Below are 18,336 nucleotides of genomic sequence, written 5' to 3' on the forward strand. Positions count from 1 at the left end.
TTGCGCAAGCTCAGCCAATCGCGAACGCGGCCACGTGACGCGGCACCAAAAAGTGTCACGTGATCGAAGTGGCTTCCCCTCCCCCCCAGTCCCCCCGCCCTGGGTCTCCGTAGTCCGTCGTTCCTTTATTTCTACGTGTGTATCGAAATTGATCGGTGCGGTTCATGATAAAGTTTGCGTAAAGCGAGATGGCATTGTTCCGGGCATTGCCCGTCGGAATCGGCGCGACGTCCAAGATTGTCTCACGGAGTGTCCCAGCCTTGTATTATCACGCAAACGTAATTACCGTCATTTTTATTCCCTTGCTCGTCATCGTCGATCCTAACCTCCAATCGCATCAGTCCCGCACGTTGTTCTTTTATTATTGTTGATATTTAACAAGTCTTACTGATAATGATAATCCTATCTGTTGCGCTCGGCGTTAAACGATCGCGACATAAACGTAAATTTCAAGCGTAGTTTTGTTCGATGTGCCGTGTTTTACACGATCACGTTTCGTGATTTATTTGGTGTCGAGTACCCCCGGCGCAAGCATGATATTTACATTAGAGTCTTATTTATATAGAAAGCTGTGTGCGTATTTTATAAAAAATTGTGTTTTTTTTTTATTATAATAGATATTCCGCAGTTACCATATTGAGCTACATAAACTGGTTATTTTTGTGGTGTAATATGGCGTAATGTTTGGTTATATGTGTGCGTATGTGCGATATACATATATATATCGCGTTCGCGTTGCTACTGTCGTTTTAATATTTTTGTTTTATCACGATATTCATAAATTATATGGATATGTCACAGTCGATTACGATGTTGAAGTTCGATTTGATAAAATTTTATCTTAAAATAAAATTATTGCTATATAATAACTTCTATTTACCAAAGGAAAAATAATTTATTATGTTTTATCTAAAATATTCATACGGTTATGTTATTGTTTTATTACACAAGTATTTACATGAAACTTTGATATGCGAATAATTGCATGAAATGAGTTAAATAATTAATTTATATAGTATTTATATGTGTTAATTGTGTCATAAATTATTCCTAGTTACACAATACATATCGTTTATATACATTATAATGTCTCTAAATTGAAAGAGAACGTTCTAATTAATTTTATGATTAAACAGGTACTGGACCACTACGAGAATCCCAGAAATGTTGGTTCCTTGGATAAGAATGACGAGCATGTTGGGACAGGTCTAGTAGGAGCACCTGCTTGCGGCGATGTGATGAAACTTCAGATCAGAGTCGATGAAAGTGGCAAAATAATCGATGCAAAATTCAAGACTTTCGGTTGTGGTTCTGCTATTGCCTCGAGTTCCTTAGCAACGGAATGGGTTAAAGGAAAAACGGTGAGATTTTTTAAATCCAGAATTTATAATGCTTCTTTGGACGAGTAAAGTTTTGATACGTATGCCATTTTATATGGCTATAATTTACAAATACAATGCAAATGCCGTTATCTTCATGATTTTCCTGTAAATCTTTAACAAATTTTTTCCAAGTTTTTCGTGTTCACCTACACATGAAATGCGTTGGAAGTATAGAGATCTAACTTGCTGTTAAAATTGTTTGTTTTAGGTAGATGAAGCACTGTCATTGAAAAATACCGACATTGCGAAAGAACTTTGCCTCCCGCCTGTCAAGCTGCACTGTTCGAGTGAGTACACTCTTACTGAAATTTTTGTTTTACTAATTTTGAATTAAAGCATCGCAGCAACATTGTATTTCTAGAATAAGACAAACGTTATGCACTACGTTAGAAAATGTAAAAATCTGATAAAGTATCGGATGCAGCATCAGGATTTTGTAATCTTGATACAATTTTTTTTTTGCGAATTGCAGTGCTTGCCGAGGACGCGATTAAGGCCGCTCTGTCAGATTATCGCATCAAACGACAGTCAAAAACTAAAGAGAAGGATGAGGCAACCAACTAAACTGAAGCACTAATGGAAGTGGTTTAATTATGCAATGTGATAGCAGCAAAAAATAGATTTAGTTTATAAATATTTTAAGGGAATTATTATGCTATTGTAATCACAATTGCTTAGAGCTGTTGGAATTGTACATTCCTTAGCCTATATATGTGTATACATATATATACGTGTTTACTAGTGTGGCGACATAAATCGTACCTGTATATTCCCTATACTAGGTGAAATAAATTTATTTAACTAAATTCTTTCAAAAGTAGACAACATATCTCAACGTCTTGAATTACCTTTAAAGATATAAAAATAAAATGTCCGATGAATGATAAATTCATTCTTTTTGCTCATGTTGACTTCGTCACTCGTATAGCGAAAAAGATTAAGAAACGGTGAGCTAAATTAAACATGTAAACAGCAGCGACTGACGCAATAAATAGCGCGCATTGACGTTGGCCGATATCAATGGAGAATGCTCCCACAGTCGCAACGGTGGCCTGAGTAACTCGTAAAACACGCGCTTTGTGGACACTTGCGTGTATTTTTTTACGGCTTTTCTTCATAGTGGCGCAATCCTCCATAAGGTACCTTACGACATGCTTCAAATAAGTGTTTCACCTTCTTACCGCATATAGTAAACCTTTCTTTCATATCGCTCCGTCGGTGTCGAGCCAAATTTTTGTTTTAAACCCGTCATACGGACTCTTCGTCTTGTTATTTTCCTTCTGTTTATTACCTTGAAATTTACCGACTCTTTCTCTTATAAAAATACGGAAAGTCACTGTATTTTTGCTATTTTCAACTTATTCTCTTATTTTTCCAATGCAAATTTTGAAATTCAAAGTACATTGGAGAATTAATTGAGGAATATTGTTTAATTTAATCAAGTTAATGGTGCTTTAATGCTACTCATTCAGAAAATATTGATTTTTTAAAGAAATTAGTAGTTATTCTTTTCCACGATGCTGTACTTGCATCGGACTTACACATTTATGCAGAAAACACGCTCGTTTCCTTCTTCGAATTAACGACTTGATTTGTGTGAATTAATCGAGGTCGGTCGTTCGACAAATTATGCTGATAACCGAAAGCTTCGCAGATTCGAATCAACGCAACGTCGTCGTCAATCCAATCATAAATAATGTACTTAATGATTCCTTGAGGCGATACAACGAGACGTCGCACATTTCGCAATATATAGATAATCTGTTTTGATAACGGTCCTCTCGACGAGAAAACGTGCACTTACTGCAGATTATTTCTAAGAACAAAGCAATTAGAACGTTGCAAAAAAAAAAGAAAACGTTTGTTAAACGCGCGCTTGCGAGGAATTTCATGGACGATCTCCGCTAATTAATTCTTCATCCCTTCCTAGCGCATAGCTTTAGTTGCAATAAAACGGAGTGTCGCAAGAAACAATCGTATACTTTTTCCGGATTGCAGAAATGCTACGTGTTTGAATGAACAAATAATTTTATTTAATATCGAGACGTAATTCGTTGACTCAATTTATTTCTTTCTTCAAAAATTGAAAAATTCAAACAAATTTCAAAACAGATCAATTATATTACGTGTATATGGATGAATTTTATATATATAGGGTATTACGGCAATCTAATCTTCTGACGGATTGAGTTGCCATAACAACTTGAGATATGGAAAAGCAAAATATAGTCTCTCTATATAGCTGCTCTAACTTTGTCACCATTATAGCATTTGTGCGCGTGCATGTAGCTGTAAAATGTAATTATATCTTTTTTTTAAATAAAACTATGTTTCTTAAAACATCATTCGATGCAAATTTTTACTCTGTAATAAAGAGTAGCAGCGTTTTTAGAAAAAATCATTAGTTTAAGAGATATCTTGATTATGTGATTGTATATATACATGGAATGATCCAATTTTCTGTGAATAAGTTGTAACTTACAATTAGTATCTATTATTTCTTATTTTCTTCAATTTAGACTAAAATTTATTTAACAGCACTTTACTTTCTGTTTTCGTTTATTATTACTAAGTTACGTTTAACATAAAAAATTGGAACGTCAAAGGAGAACAGCTTATAGAAAATGAAAGCAGCATCCTGCGTTATAATATTCTTTATATTCTTCACGTTGCTATTCTCTCAATTTAACTCTAGCTCAGAAAACAATATATGCACCGTCGAGAGCGCATCGTGGGCGCAAGGGCGCTCACTGACTCCGGCGTTCTTTGTCTTCGCAACACCAATTGTCATCACAACACCAATTGATGCTTAATAAGAATGAATTTGTGCTGTAACCACGCGTTGTCCCGTGTCTGTTGTTTGTGCACTTCCACTTGGTCCACGGCTAATTAACTAAGTCGTAGAGTCACGAGACTTCTATTTTATTCCGCGCGATACGACGGCGTTATGGCACTAAACCATTGTTTATCGAACTTGCGCTTATCGAAAGACTTTATGGCGAATGGCGAAACTTTCCATAAACACATTTATGCGGAAACTTCAACGTATCACAGGGTGAAATAAGGAAAGAGTAAAAGAGATATCTCGTGGAACGTTGACGTAATGCACAAAACGCTGTATTTACATAATTATTTTTTTGCAGATAAAAGAATTATAAAGATGTGGCGTGTAAGGTAATAAATCGCAAATTACTTTAATCAATCTTCTCTCTTTACATATTGATATCTTAATCTTTAATTGACACATCGATTATGGCTGCGGTCCATTTGAAGCGTTCTTCTTCTCCTTCTTTCTTCAGTGAAAGAAAGGAGAAAAGGAATGCTTCGAAGCATTTGCAGCGTCAAGTGGAGCCGCAGCCTATGTGTGGTATGACAAGACTCATACGCAAGTCTCGTATAATTATATAATTATTGTTATACAATAATTGGCATGCGAATTTATTTTCGATCATCTATCTTTCAGATGATTTTATCACGTGAGCCTAGTGCGAGTAAGATGATATAACATATAACGTTTATCAGTTAATTAACTTCGTCATTTCGTTAAATATTCGTTTAATCGATAACATATGAGTTTGATACCCTCCTAAGAATTCTTTCTTAGAATATCGTTCTTCAAACCTTGAATAAAAATACGTTAACGTTTATCTGAAATTAACAGCTAATGATATTCTATCAATTCGACAAGCGGGAACTAAACGACCGACAAACATATTTCTTTATCCGATCAATTAATTTATTGATTTATACGAAGATCTTTTATCTCTAAGAATGTTTCTTATTACAATTTACAATTATTGATTTATTGACGCGCCGCATTGAATCTCACTAATTCATAATAGAATTATTTCATTGTAGACGCGCACCATTTGGCATTCCAGAGATTTTCACAGTCGAACAACACGGGAAACACTCGAGTCGTGGAATAATACAACATTTTAAGAGGCGCGTAAATAAGCTATCAAATTTCTTAAAATCGGCAGATAAGAACTCGGCGGTTATTCACATTTAACACGCTATGCGATAATCACGAATTATCTACGTCGTTTTATAAACGTAAATATACGTGAGCAGTATAATCGCTTATCTATAGTGATGCAGATTACGTGCACTGCTTTTCTTACGTGTGACCTATGTAGATTACGTACTCCATAATGTATTAACGGATTAGACGTTTATAGTACAGTAATGAAACAGCCTTGTCGAGAAGAACTGTTAAAATTACAGAGAGATACAATGAAATCTATCACAAAGTATTTTGCGGTTTCAGTAAACTTTCTTCATATAAAAAAATAAAAGTATAAATAGATATATATCTTTTATTTTTATTTTTTTTAATAATTAAATACAAGATCCTTCAGATATCTCCATGAATGAAAATCACATGGATTTTAATTCGATGAATAGGAAAGTAAGATATAGTAATTAAAAGTGTCACGTATCTTTTTGTGAAGACTCTGTATATAGACTTACTCTATCAATCGCGCAAAAAACATCTTATTTAATGTTTATTGTATCCTATAATCGTGATGTACAGGTATACCATATTCTGTGTGGTCGTCAAGATCATCAGATCTCATACATCTGAATTTCTTTTCTTAGGGATATTTAATTAAGAGATACAATTAATCCGTCATGATAATAATACAATCCATCGCTTACTATCCCGATGGAAATGCAACGTAGAATTACAATTAACCCGCTGAAATATCTCGTTATGCTAGTAAATGTGTTACAATCCTTCAGAAATCGGGTTACGTGCGAGGACATCAATTTAAATATTTACTATGTTACGTACTGAATATCGATTAGTTATGCAGATTAAATAATACTAGTCCTGTAAATAGGGCCAAGCATCGAGTCTCTGTCAAGTTCGCGTGACCTGGAACGTTGAACGTTGAACGTACAGTTCAACAAATTCGTTATGAAAAGAATTATAACTGTAGAATTGCAAAAAAATTACGGCCTTCTATAAAAAAAGATTAAGTTGATCTTGAAATGATTTTAAATCCTTGACACAAAACCAGATTTCTTAACAGAAGAAATGCATCTGTCTATCATTCAATCTCCAAAAGTAATTTAATATCTATCAAAGATAATCAAACATATTGATTAAGATGGGACATCCCGCACATACGCTTATTATATGTATACTTTCTTTTCAAGCTAAAATAATAAAAGAATACTTAATAATAAGTCAGACTTGACCGTTATGATAACAACCTAACTAAACAGAAAATGTGCTAATATGGTCGATCTGGATCTTTTGTGCCTAATAACATATTTTCCGCGTAATGTACATTTTCCACTTAGCAAACTACGCGCCGATTACTGTCGGTCTCTAAACGCAATCTCAAACTAAAGTCAAAATCACATGATTAAATTAATAATCAATTTAATAATACCGATACTAATAAGCATTTTTAGAATAAATTACTTATAAAAGAAGAAAATGTTTTCTTATTCAAAAATAAATTCCATATAATTCTAATAACTTATAATTCACATAAAGCTTTTTTTTTAAATAATTCTACTACTGGATAAAGAATTGTGTAATCGCTAATATCTCATGTGCCATCCGTTTAATAGTTCGCGAACTGGGACGGTCAGCGGCATGCGCGATCTGGGCGATAAATATCAAATTCACGAGTGGTAAGGATGACTAATGCTACAGCACGCGAAATCCTACGCCTCCACGCCTATACTGCTTGTGCTTCCACCGTAAATTTTCCATTCGCCGGTATCCGTTACGTTCGCTCTCTCCTATCGCTCTCCTCTTCGCGCCTATGGACCTCACAAGGTCGAACGTCGACGTGGACAGAGAAGCGACGAAATTTGCGATCGGCCGGCGCACGTGGTGTGACACCGAAGGCGAAGGTTACGAGAAGTAATTTTTGGCACTCGCGGATGCTCGCGTTCGCTCGCGGATGCTCGTCTATACCGCGTCACAAAAGGTAGAGATGACACGAGAGACCACGAGTTTGTTCAAACGTCCAAAATCTATAAAGAAATATCAATTTCATAAAGAATTCCATAAATTATTTCATAAAGACATCAATTCCATAACTCAATTCCTTAAAGAAATCACGAAATACGTTATTCTTGGATCTCTCAACTCTTTTTGCTTTCATGTGCACAGCTTTCTTTTCCTTCACTCATTTCTTGCAGAGCTGTCTTACAAAATTCAGTTAAAGACAACTGATAGGATTTTCATCGTTAATCCTTAATTAATTCCTTTTTTATAGTTTTGTTGTGTTCGAAACGAGATGAGGAATTGATTTAATTGCGCGGTTAGCTGTAATAATACTTATGGAAAAGATTCATAGAAGGAGGCTGCGCTCCATGGAAATTTACCGCGGCTCGCTCCTTTGTGTCCCGTTCGTGGTTCCTCAGAAATGTGAAGTGGATTCTCGGAAGCCACAGTCCGTACATGTGTATGTTATTGTCACCACTTCAGAACGTTAAAGATCTTTTTACAGCAATCTTTGAAAAACAAGAGGCAATTAACATTCAAAAGAGGCAGTTTTTAATCGGTCGTAAACTTTTAAAGACAGAAATTTTTTAACGACTCTATTTTTATTTAAAAATTAATAACTACAATACGTAAGAATTTCTAAATGGCCCTGTTTATCTATTTATTTAAAAAGCTTCATTTTTAGCACTGAAGGAACTTTGGCATTATCAATAAAAATATTAATATTCAATATATTGCGAAACGCCGCACGGGAAAAAAGGGTTAGCAACTATAGCGAATCTACTCGTAAAATATGGATAATTAAAATTTTTTGCACCGAGAGCCATAGTTTACCAATAGTAGCAAAATCTTTTTGCAATTATTACTAAATTATAGCTCTCGCTGCAAAAAATATAGCTCTCGTTGCAAAAAATGTTAGTTATCCATATTTTACGACTAAATAATTTGCTATAGTAGCTAATTCTTTTTTCCGTGCGAAAAAGATTTATCTTTTTATATTTCAATAAAAAAAGGATAATTGTATGAAAGATATGACTTTAAATGTTTTAGAGAAAACTGCATTTTTTTTGTATAATTATCTTTTATAAACATCTTTTTACCTCATCTTTTGACCACTTTAGATTCTACTGCATATATAACATTCTCTCCTGTGTACCATTGCCCTCCTTTTGGCATTGAAATGGCAGAACTATATGTATAACATTCTCTCAGGGTTTAATTCAAATTTCGCTAATCCCACGCAAGAGACTCCGGACATTAATGAAGCTCGCTTTTCCCGTCATCAGTCGCTATCTCTACCATTTCTCTCTTGCGTTTTCCTCGTCTCAAAGTATCACCTTGCGCATCATCCCAGTTAAATCCACACGATTAACGTTCATCAGCAACTGTAATTATCAATGGGCGTTTACTTGCGAGATAAGATATAGGATAAAAAGTAACGTAATGCAAAATAAATGCGAAATACCATTCCACTTAAATCGTCGCGAAATTGCGTCACGATGCAACTTTACGTCCCACTTTGATTTCCCTTAAGTCGCGAACAAAAGGGTCTCTATGGCAGTCCTGACCTGCACGTCAACGTTTACCGCACCCGGGAGAGCATAAATCGCGTCCTTATTGCTCGCGTACCATCTGGAAATAAGAAAAAGAAAGACAGAGATAGCTGTTCGCGATGAAAGAAGGAGAGAGAGAGAGAGACAGAGGAAGAAAGAAAGAAAGAAAGAAAAGAGAGAAAACGCCAAATCGGCCAAATGAATCCGTGGCGGTCTATTCCGCTGAGCGCGTAGTGGGGACTGCGAGGAGTAGAGTGCGGCGAGTGCGCTCCGTCAATAAGAGGGGAAGGGGAACCTTCCTGCACAATCTGCCCTGATCCGCACCTCCTCCGTCGCCGAGGGAAGGAGAGAGACGGCGAGACCGAGGTACGAGGGGCGCGCGCGCGCGCACGGGAGTGGGGGAAGGTACGCGGAGCGGATCCTCGGGGCCGCCCCTGGTTGCGTCGTGACACACAGCTGATCGCTGATCAGTCGGCTCGTGACGCACGTCATCGTAACGCGTGTCGCGCGAGCGTGGAGAGTGCGTGGTTAAAGGCCCCGCGCGTTGATACACCGCACCGCACGCGGCGGAAGGATGACCGCGACGGCGACGGTCTGAAGGGCGAGTCGAGGTTCATGTGCGTGCCCTGCTGTCGCTCCGCGTTCTCTATGCGCCTAGACGACAACGACGACGAGAACGACGAGGACGAGGAGGAGGAGGAGGAAGCGGACGAGGAGGAGGTAGCCGACGGACGTGGGTGGCGGTATCGACGGTCAGCGCCCGACGGGGTCTATGACTGGAACGGAGGCGGCGGATGATCGCGGAGACGAAGGTAGGCGGTGGAAGCGGAGCACGAGGACGGAGGACGACGACGACGCCGTCGCTGGCACGCACGGGCACGGGCACGGATTCGGGTTCATGACACGGCCCATCAGCGAGGAGGTCTCGCAGCGCCGTTTCCGCGCGGAGCATTGACGCGCGCCTCCCCGACGTCATCGTCGTGTCACCGCGGTCAGAGCGCGGTGTGTCTCTCATCCACCTACGCCACCGTGAATACACATACACGCGCGCGCGCGCGTGCAACGAGTGATAAAGAGCGCGTTGTCCTGGAGAAGGGGCAGACAGCCGAAGGAAGGAAAGAGGAAAGCGGGACGGCTATTGCCCTTGTATTCTCTCTTTCTCTCTTCACTCTGTTTCGTCATCTCTAATTTTCCCCGCGTGTCTCTCTCTCTCCCTCTCTGTTTTGCATTTATCTGTTGTCGTTTCGCGCTACTGTGTTTGGTCTCTTGTACATATACGCATAGAGGCACGCACACGTTTAGGTTCGCTCTCCCCGTGGCGGCAATCGCGTTTTTTATCTCCCCCAGCCGCGTATGCAGACAACCCGCGTGTGTCCATTTAAGTGTGTACGGTACGTGCGCGCGCGCGAGAGAGCCGCGATTAAAGGTCGATGACGATGCAACGGGTTCAAGATCAGGACAATGGGATCAACATCAAGTTCGGCCCGGGCAATAAGCCCCGGAAGGGCGACTACAGGCCGGTGTCGCAGAGCCCCGATGACAACAAAGACCGTCGAAATGGGACCAGTAAGCCAGGTACCGCATTTTGTATATCGATACGATATCGTTGGCCCGAGTTTACGGAACCAGCTTTGTCCTTACAGTATCGTTAGCGCGAGCGACAATCGCTAATTAACGACAAACATTGTCGTTAGGAAGTTATATAGAACCAGGGCCTGCAGGTGAGTCAGCCGATTGTCGACGATTGAAGCCCGGAAGAAGCGACTCCGCTCGCTCTTTCCGCACCTTGGTCGGCTGATTTTTCAGGGAAATCCAGGAAATCATGTGTCTTTCAATCCCCGGACAGCATCCGGCCTCGTGATATTTTTACGCGGCCCATCGCGGTTTTCCGCGTGAGATTGCGAGTCGCGAGGCGTTATTCAAAATTAAATGGGTCGTGGCGAATTAATTTTCTCTACGGTTTATTTATATGTACATTTATTTTAGTATTTGATATTACGAAAGGAATATTTTAATTAATTAATATTGCGATCTCAATGTATGTAAATAAATATAGTCGAAACTCACGGGAGGAGTTTCGACTATACATTTTAGATTAATCGAGACATTAATATTCCATTATATGATCTCAATGTATGGAGGAGAAAGCTGTATCTGCTGACGTTATTGCAAACGTCACGGAATGACAATTACAGAGGATGAATTATGGGAATCACGAGGAAGCTTGTCGGGGACGTTTGTTCACGCCGTTTCGAGATATCCTCTTTTATCTTTCGGATACGTAACGATTTTTGCTAACGCCAGCTGGTGTTTACTGATAACCTCCAGCGCAGTTCAAAAGGCATGTTGTTGTTTCGCTTGGACATCTGCGCGTTTTTCGTTATTCTTCTAAGCAAAGTTTATATTTTTTTTAAATTCGATCTAAGCATCACATGACTTCCGTTTGTATATCGCGTTTTATTTCATTAAATGTGTACGCAACATTTTGTATTAAGGTATATTATTTTAAGTTACGTTATAATTTAATTCCAATGTAACCCATATAAAATAATAATATACAAAACGTTGCGTAATTTAATTATAACGTAACTTGTCTGGTATAATAAACTTAAATAATTCGCGAATAAGTTATACGTATAAAAACAGATCGCGTTTTTCTCTTTTTAAATCGAAACCGAGTCAGAAATATTTTATTAAATTTGAAATACGTACCAGAAATAATGTAGAATGATGCCCGACACGATTCACACCTTTGTTGCCACTCTTATCATCGATATGACCGTATCACCGAATTATCTCACCGTTACTATCATTATCTCTTAAATTTCTCGCCGCACGTCCGCATCCACAACTTTTTCCACTAATGAGGATATAGCTTTGGATGCTCGCTCTTATTCGCCTTCTCCATTTCCGCGTTACTCCATCTTTGGGATCATACGACGTTTGGAATCGCCTGTTATAGATAGAACTTTTATAAATAGAAGGGTTGGATAAAAAATTGGCCCAAGAGCCAAGAACCAAGATCAGCGAGTGTAAAACTGATGTAATGATCAAAACGTATCGTAGGTGGTATACCTGCCAACATCGATGTCGTAGTAAAATCTTCCAGCTTTATTAATCACAGGCCGGTATTCATAGTCGGATCTTATTTCAAGACCGTCTTGTAATATCTTAAGATGCTAACACGGCTCTGTGATTGGTTAATGACATCTTAAGATTGTACTTAAGATGGTCTTGAATGTAAGAACCGACTATGAATACCGGCCTAAGATCTACATTTTTACAAGCACAATTAATTTCGTAGCGATATTCGATACTAAATGTATGAATAAACCTTGGAGAAAATTCGTATAGGAGTAAATTTACCGCAATATTAAATTCATTCTAAGAGCTTGACATTTTTTATCGTTTTATTCTGTTCCCCCGACATACCGATGTCTCAGAAATCTGGTATATAAAGAATTATTATTTTTTTTAATTAGGAAAGAAATTATATTTTATTTTTGCGTACCGATGTGTAATTATATAAATGTTAAAAAAAGCAGATATATAAATTATATCGGCGTCTTTCTCCATTAAAAAATAAAACCTCTCGATTTTTTAAAGACGTTTTAACAAAAGAATTAATGAAACATCTTTTTTTATCCAGAAAGAGAAGGGAATCGCGTCGAAAATAGGAAGATCCTAAATTGGAAGAAACTCGTTTACGCTAATTGAATTCCTGTCGCGCTAGTCGTTTTTAATTCATCTATTGTCCGGGTATAAAAAGCGAATAAGCGAGATTGCAAACGTCAGAAACGGAAATGACTTCCGCGTGTAAAGTGGCAGGTATCACAGTGCTGCATACCGATGAATGTTTGCTCTTTTGTCGGCGAAATTATACAACTTTCCTTTGTCCACGCACAATAGGATATGATTGTATGGGATTGCTTACATCGTCCTTTCCTCCCCTCCGGAATGAATCGGCGTGACTTTTATACATCGTATTCGGCGACTATACGACCGCGATGTTGACGCTCGCACAGGTGCTCACCCCTATGTCAGCATTAAGCCGAACGTTCCGAACAAGTTTAGCCGGTTTCGCGTCGCGAAATCAAAATATGAGGAAGTTAGCGCGCACCGTTTCTCATTAGCATATATCACAATTTCCATCCATTTCCATCTCGTTATCGCGGTTCCACCCGCAGAATACACACACCGCGGAGAACATCTGTCATTATCTACTTACTGTCTGACGGCTTGATTGCCGTCGTTTGCTCAGCCTTCCCGCGAATCGATTACACAAGATTAACAATGTACGAAACCGTGTTATAAATTCTGTTCCGCCTTTTGTTTGCCGAGCCGCACCGTGTCGTGCGATAGACTGTCGGAAGTAGGAGCAATTCCCACTGTTCTTTTTCATCGTTTTCTTTTTAAAGAGTCATAAAAATAACGATCTTACTTTATGTAAAACAAGTAGAGCGTGGCATTTAACGAACATGAAGCAATTGAAATTTTTCCAAAGAAAGATTATCCATTTTATTTTTTTTTCTTTTGCGTTTACTTATCTCCATATAAAGGAGGTCTGAGAAACTACAAAGTCCAGAAGCTATGAACTATTATATCCCAACCGAATGAACTTTGGATTATCGCCTTGTTGACAAAAAAAAAAGAAAAATTTTAATAAGATTAATGAAGGAAAAAGTATTGCGAGGAATAACGTTCTGTATTATTATAAGCGACGTGAAAATTTTTGAAAGAATCGTTTAAAATAAGAGATTCCTAATTTCTTTTTTTTTTTACCAAGAGAGCCATATTAAAATATTTGTAATAATCGAGAGCCCGGAGATGAAGTATTTTTCACATAAAAATAAAATAAAATCACATAAAAATAAAATAATTTAATTTTAAAATTCTTTCACGTTATAACGCTAAAATTTCTTGGCTGGCCGGATCTCCAGATCAAGAGATTCTGAAAGATTAAGAGATTCTCTATCTTTATATTGCAGCGAAAGATGAGAAGGCTGAGGAGGAGTTAGTCCCACCGGATGGAGGCTGGGGATGGCTGGTGCTCCTGGCCGCCGTCATGGTCAACCTTCTTATCCCCGGCACCATCAAGTCCTTCGGGGTGTTGTTCGTCGAATTCCTCGACGTGTTCGACGCGTCGCCGTCGGCAGCTGCATGGATACCGTCGCTATGTTACTTCCTGTACAGCTCGCTGGGTAAGAAAACCGCCACCGAAAACGGGTTTTTTTTTTTAGACATCTCTCCCAGGTCGGGGGTCCCGTCAAGGGTTCCGTTTTTCTTTTCCCCGCGACTTGTCCCAGTTTCACGCTTACATAATTCGCGATTAAATATTTAGGCGTGTCTCACTCTGTTTACCGCGCCTTATTGAAACGTCAAAACCTCCGTGGCCGCGTTTACATCAGTTCGATTACAGTTTCGCGATATTTTTATGAAAGGAACTCTTAGAGTTATTGGCAAACACATTAACTTTCACGTTACGTAATGATGCATACGCGGGCTTGTACGTACGTACATTACGTTCTTTGTAAAGGGAAAAAGGTCAATTTGCGATAGATAGAATAAGATTCCGAGAAATGCTTGCGTATACTTAATTGCGTATTGTCTGTGCGATGTTTACCCGTTTTTCCTCGGGTAGACGTTATTATTATTATGAATCACGTTGATGAATTCAAGCAAACATGGGAATTAATTTGTTTTATCTTCACGCGTGTTATGTTTGACGAGAATCTGGATCACACCAGACTGCGCATGCCTTCTCGCAAGAACGATACCTATAATCATATAATGCGTGATTTCATCGAAATTCGAAGAACGGAGAATGCACCTTTATAAGTGGTTTCTAAGCAAACTACTTATAAAGGTGTGTATTCTCCGTTGTTGTTACACTACTTGTATTTTTAATTGATATTTTATCGTTCCAGGCCCACTCTCTAGTGTACTTTCGGTTAAGTATTCCTATCGTACGGTAACTTTAATAGGAGGGACATTTGCCGCGGCGGGGATGATGCTGAGTTATTTCGCGAATTCTGTGGCCTTTCTATACGTTAGGTAACATATCTTTCTCTTTTAATACAAAATAGAGATCAATTGATTGATCGTTTATTTGCGCAACAAATATCTTCATAAAAGCAGTCGGTATCATATCTTTGCTTAAAAAAAAAAACTCTTCTTCGGTAAAAACAAGATTTGTTAAAATAAATGATCTCCTAGCTCGTTGTATTCAGTTTCATCCTGTAATAAGGTAGAATCACTGGAAAAGTTTTCGAAGAAATTACAGAAAAATTGCAGAATTGCAAAGGCAAAATGTAAATGTTCAGATAAATCCATTCGGCATTAATAAAGATGAGCGACAATATGAAAAAAAGAAAGTGTATGAAATATACAAAAAGTGCAAAGTTCAACATATTGGCTTTTTGGAGTTTATGTACTCTGTCGAATTTATTCAGAATATTCGTTGCGCAACGCATTATTATTATTATTATTCTAAAGAGTGCACGCAAATATTTCTTACGCAATTCTCTCTGTTTCCAGTTATGGTGTATTCGTAGGTACGGGTGCTGGATTAGCGTTTCCTCCGACTGTATATATCGTGACATCTTATTTTGTACGGCTACGAGGACTCGCCAACGGGCTCTGCATATCCGGCAGTGCATTAGGTTCAATATTTCTTCCGCCCGTTCTGGGCTTTCTTCTACGCGAGTACGGCTACAGGTGAGCCTATACGATTGCACTGTCCAAGAACAAAATAAGTTTCTGCGATCTGAGTGGCATAAACGGTTCTTAAACAATTTTCGCTTTTTAAAAATAAGTACGTTGCGTGTATCTCGTAAAAACATTTTGAAAAAAAATGTAGATTGGAAAAACAGCGGTTTATACGTGGAACGTTATAGCAGATAAACCATTGTTTAGTTTCGAATTTAATTTAATTTAATAAATTTAATCAGACGTTTTAAATTGCAATAATGTACGGCTTCTTATATGCAGTAATAAAGAATAAAAGAGGAGAGAGAAGAGAGGATAAATATAGTTAATCTCACATTTATCGAAAACTGATAAACGCTATAATAAACAAATAAAATTACTTTGAAAACAAGACCTTATTTATAATTTTTCGATCGGTTATTACTATGCACGTAATACATAAGGACACAGTAATTGTCGTTCTATCGTTGACCGTCAATTTCCTTAGCAATTAATAATAACAATTTATAAAATTGATCGATGCTTGTTCGTTTACAGAGGCGCAGTGTTAGTAATGGGTGCTGTCACGCTAAACGTCTGGGCGAGCGCGCTTCTGTACCATCCGGTGGAGTGGCACCTGGTGCCAGCTCGGTCTCCAAACGACAGCGACGCGCACGATAAGGATGGAGAGACCATGTCGGTGACCGTCAACAGCAGCCCCGAGCAAACGACGGAGAAGGTCAACGACCAGCTGGCGTCACTGAGCAACTCGGTAAACGACAAGGCTGCACCGATCGTACCGAAGAGCGCGTCGAGCGTCGCCCTGGAGTATTACAAGAACACACCGGTGCAAGGCCGCACGCGAAAAATCAGCATGCCCACCGGGCGCGAGATCAGCGGGCAGATGCACAGCACGCCGGCGTTGCACGCCGTACCGGAGCGCGGCGGTGCCATGGTCGATTCCGGCAAGTACGCCAGAACGGCGAGGTCACCGCTGCACTCGCCCAGCGCGTCGTCTTTCAACTACGTCAGTACGCCGTACCACGGTAGCACGCTGTCGGTTCTGCACCCGGAACGCGCGTCCACGTTGACGCTGAACGCCATTTCCAGCACGTTCAGGAAGTCGACGACGACGACGACGACGGAGCAGAAGCAGCGCGAGCACGATGAGAAGGATCAACAGAACAAATTCTTCGACTTCAGTCTGCTCAAAGATCCCATCTACCTCGTCATTCTCATCTCCAACTCCACCAACGCCATCAGCTACACCAACTTCATCATTCTACTGCCGGCCTACGCCATCTCCCTAGGGTTCGACAATTGGGACGCGTCGCTGTTGCTATCGATCGTCTCCATGCTCGACCTGGTAGGCCGTATCGGCGGCTCCGCTCTCTCCGACATCAAGATCATGCCCAAGCATTGGTACTTCGTCGGCGGTTTGCTCGCCTCCGGGATCTCCTTGGCCATCCTGCCCACTTCTGACACGTACGTCATGCTGTCCATTTATTGCTCTTTCTTCGGTCTCGCGTCCGGCATCTACGTCGGCATCACCGCCGTCATCATGGCTGATATGCTGGGCACGGAGAAGCTCACCTCGTCCTACGGCATCTCGTTGTTCGTCAACGGTGTCATTCAATTGGTGGGTCCGCCGATTTGCGGCATAGTGTTCGAGCAGATCGGCAGCTACGGACCAATCTTCAGTATACTAGGCATCATTCTGGTGTTCGGCTCGTCTCTTTGGGGCATAGTGCCGTTCATCCGGAGGAGGCAGGCAGCGTTAAAGAAGCCCGCCAGTATAGACAAAGTATAATAGACCAAATAAACTAAGTAAAGTATAGACGTCTGTTTTCATCCTTAGTATCTCGAGATCGTAGATTTTTGTTTTTACATTTTCGAATTTGAGTTTTTGGGATAATCGTGTATCGTAGACATATACACGAGCGAGCGAGAAAACGATCTCAAGTTTTCGAATTTTAAAATGTAAAATTATGAGAAAGAAGACCATCGAGTCGCGTGCGACTCGACATTTTGCGGGGGAGGGCACACATGAGCTTAATTGCGCGGTTGCCAAAAAAAGCAGCCATGCGAGTAGCGTATATTTAAGTGCGTAAGAGAAAGAGAGAAAGAGAGAGAGAAAGAGTGAGAAAGTGGCTGAATATTATAATTATATAATATTAAAATTATATAATTATATAATATGTAATATTAAACTGTGATGTTAGCACGAGTGTCGTGTATTGATGCTACATTGACGAAGTCTTCGGCCCGAGCGAGTTACAGCGAAAAGAAGCGTCGAAGTTTTCGCTTAGTCCGGCGACTTTACAGTCCACGAACTGTCTACGATGACTAATTGCCGAATAATTATTAAATGTAATAACTATACATATAATTGAACGTCAAAGTGCGGTAAATGTGAGAAAATCTTATTGTATATCAAGCACTTCTTTGTCTATTATCTTGAGTAATTACTGATGTTTGTACGTAAGTGATTAATTCGTACAAAACGTTCATCTCGGGAACGAAAAACGTTTAATTCTATACTGTCGTTACATTTCTCATTAACGATTTGAACGATGACAGTTTAAATTTAGAAAGTAATCTTTCTTTGGAAGAGATTCACTCTAAATACTTATCACATTTATCTGCAATTTTGATTAGTGTGTATAGAGTGAAGTATGTTCTATCATTTTTAGAATATTTTTCTTATGATGTAAAATGGAATGCTGCATGTGCAGTTTTA

At 39.3% G+C, this 18,336-nt stretch overlaps 2 protein-coding genes and 1 long non-coding RNA gene across 6 annotated transcripts; 2 read left to right on the forward strand and 1 right to left on the reverse strand.

Annotated features, from left to right (window-relative positions):
- The first annotated feature begins 89 nt into the window (after positions 1-89).
- Positions 90-2,188, forward strand: LOC112460392 (iron-sulfur cluster assembly scaffold protein IscU). Its single transcript, XM_025025042.1, has 4 exons — positions 90-278; positions 1,137-1,361; positions 1,591-1,669; positions 1,855-2,188. The coding sequence occupies exons 1-4, from the start codon at positions 189-191 to the stop codon at positions 1,944-1,946; spliced, it is 486 nt and encodes a 161-aa protein (XP_024880810.1). The 5' UTR covers positions 90-188; the 3' UTR covers positions 1,947-2,188.
- A 5,102-nt stretch (positions 2,189-7,290) lies between these two features.
- LOC112460389 lies at positions 7,291-13,865 on the reverse strand. 4 transcript variants are annotated; one of them, XR_003041439.1, is made up of 6 exons: positions 13,138-13,865; positions 11,622-11,862; positions 8,822-8,988; positions 8,457-8,741; positions 7,737-7,865; positions 7,291-7,382 (listed from the first exon to the last, which is right to left on the reverse strand). It is a non-coding gene; the product is annotated as an uncharacterized LOC112460389 (long non-coding RNA). The 4 variants fall into 4 exon arrangements; XR_003041440.1 differs by lacking the exon at positions 13,138-13,865 and adding an exon at positions 11,985-12,091; XR_003041438.1 differs by lacking the exon at positions 13,138-13,865 and having other exon boundaries at positions 11,622-12,091.
- Positions 10,321-18,330, forward strand: LOC112460387 (monocarboxylate transporter 2). The gene is made up of 5 exons (XM_025025037.1): positions 10,321-10,484; positions 13,898-14,110; positions 14,837-14,963; positions 15,447-15,626; positions 16,155-18,330. Exons 1-5 carry the CDS (start codon positions 10,340-10,342, stop codon positions 17,404-17,406), a joined length of 1,917 nt encoding a protein of 638 aa, XP_024880805.1. The 5' UTR covers positions 10,321-10,339; the 3' UTR covers positions 17,407-18,330.
- Positions 18,331-18,336: the final 6 nt, after the last annotated feature.

The sequence above is a fragment of the Temnothorax curvispinosus genome, unplaced genomic scaffold (genome assembly GCF_003070985.1).
Source record: "Temnothorax curvispinosus isolate PA1 unplaced genomic scaffold, ASM307098v1 QBEX01010484.1, whole genome shotgun sequence".
Classification (NCBI taxonomy): Eukaryota; Metazoa; Arthropoda; class Insecta; order Hymenoptera; family Formicidae; genus Temnothorax; species Temnothorax curvispinosus.

What these genes read in the sequence shown, in the direction of transcription:
- LOC112460387 (XM_025025037.1), top strand. Translation starts at nt 10,340, where the DNA reads ATGACGATGCAACGGGTTCAAGATCAGGACAATGGGATCAACATCAAG. An exon ending in AAATGGGACCAGTAAGCCAG is followed by an intron (nt 10,485 to 13,897) that starts GTACCGCATTTT and finishes TTTATATTGCAG; the next exon opens with CGAAAGATGAGAAGGCTGAG. An exon ending in CTACGCGAGTACGGCTACAG is followed by an intron (nt 15,627 to 16,154) that starts GTGAGCCTATAC and finishes GTTCGTTTACAG; the next exon opens with AGGCGCAGTGTTAGTAATGG.
- LOC112460392 (XM_025025042.1), top strand. Translation starts at nt 189, where the DNA reads ATGGCATTGTTCCGGGCATTGCCCGTCGGAATCGGCGCGACGTCCAAG. An exon ending in CCTTGTATTATCACGCAAAC is followed by an intron (nt 279 to 1,136) that starts GTAATTACCGTC and finishes ATGATTAAACAG; the next exon opens with GTACTGGACCACTACGAGAA. An exon ending in AATGGGTTAAAGGAAAAACG is followed by an intron (nt 1,362 to 1,590) that starts GTGAGATTTTTT and finishes TGTTTGTTTTAG; the next exon opens with GTAGATGAAGCACTGTCATT.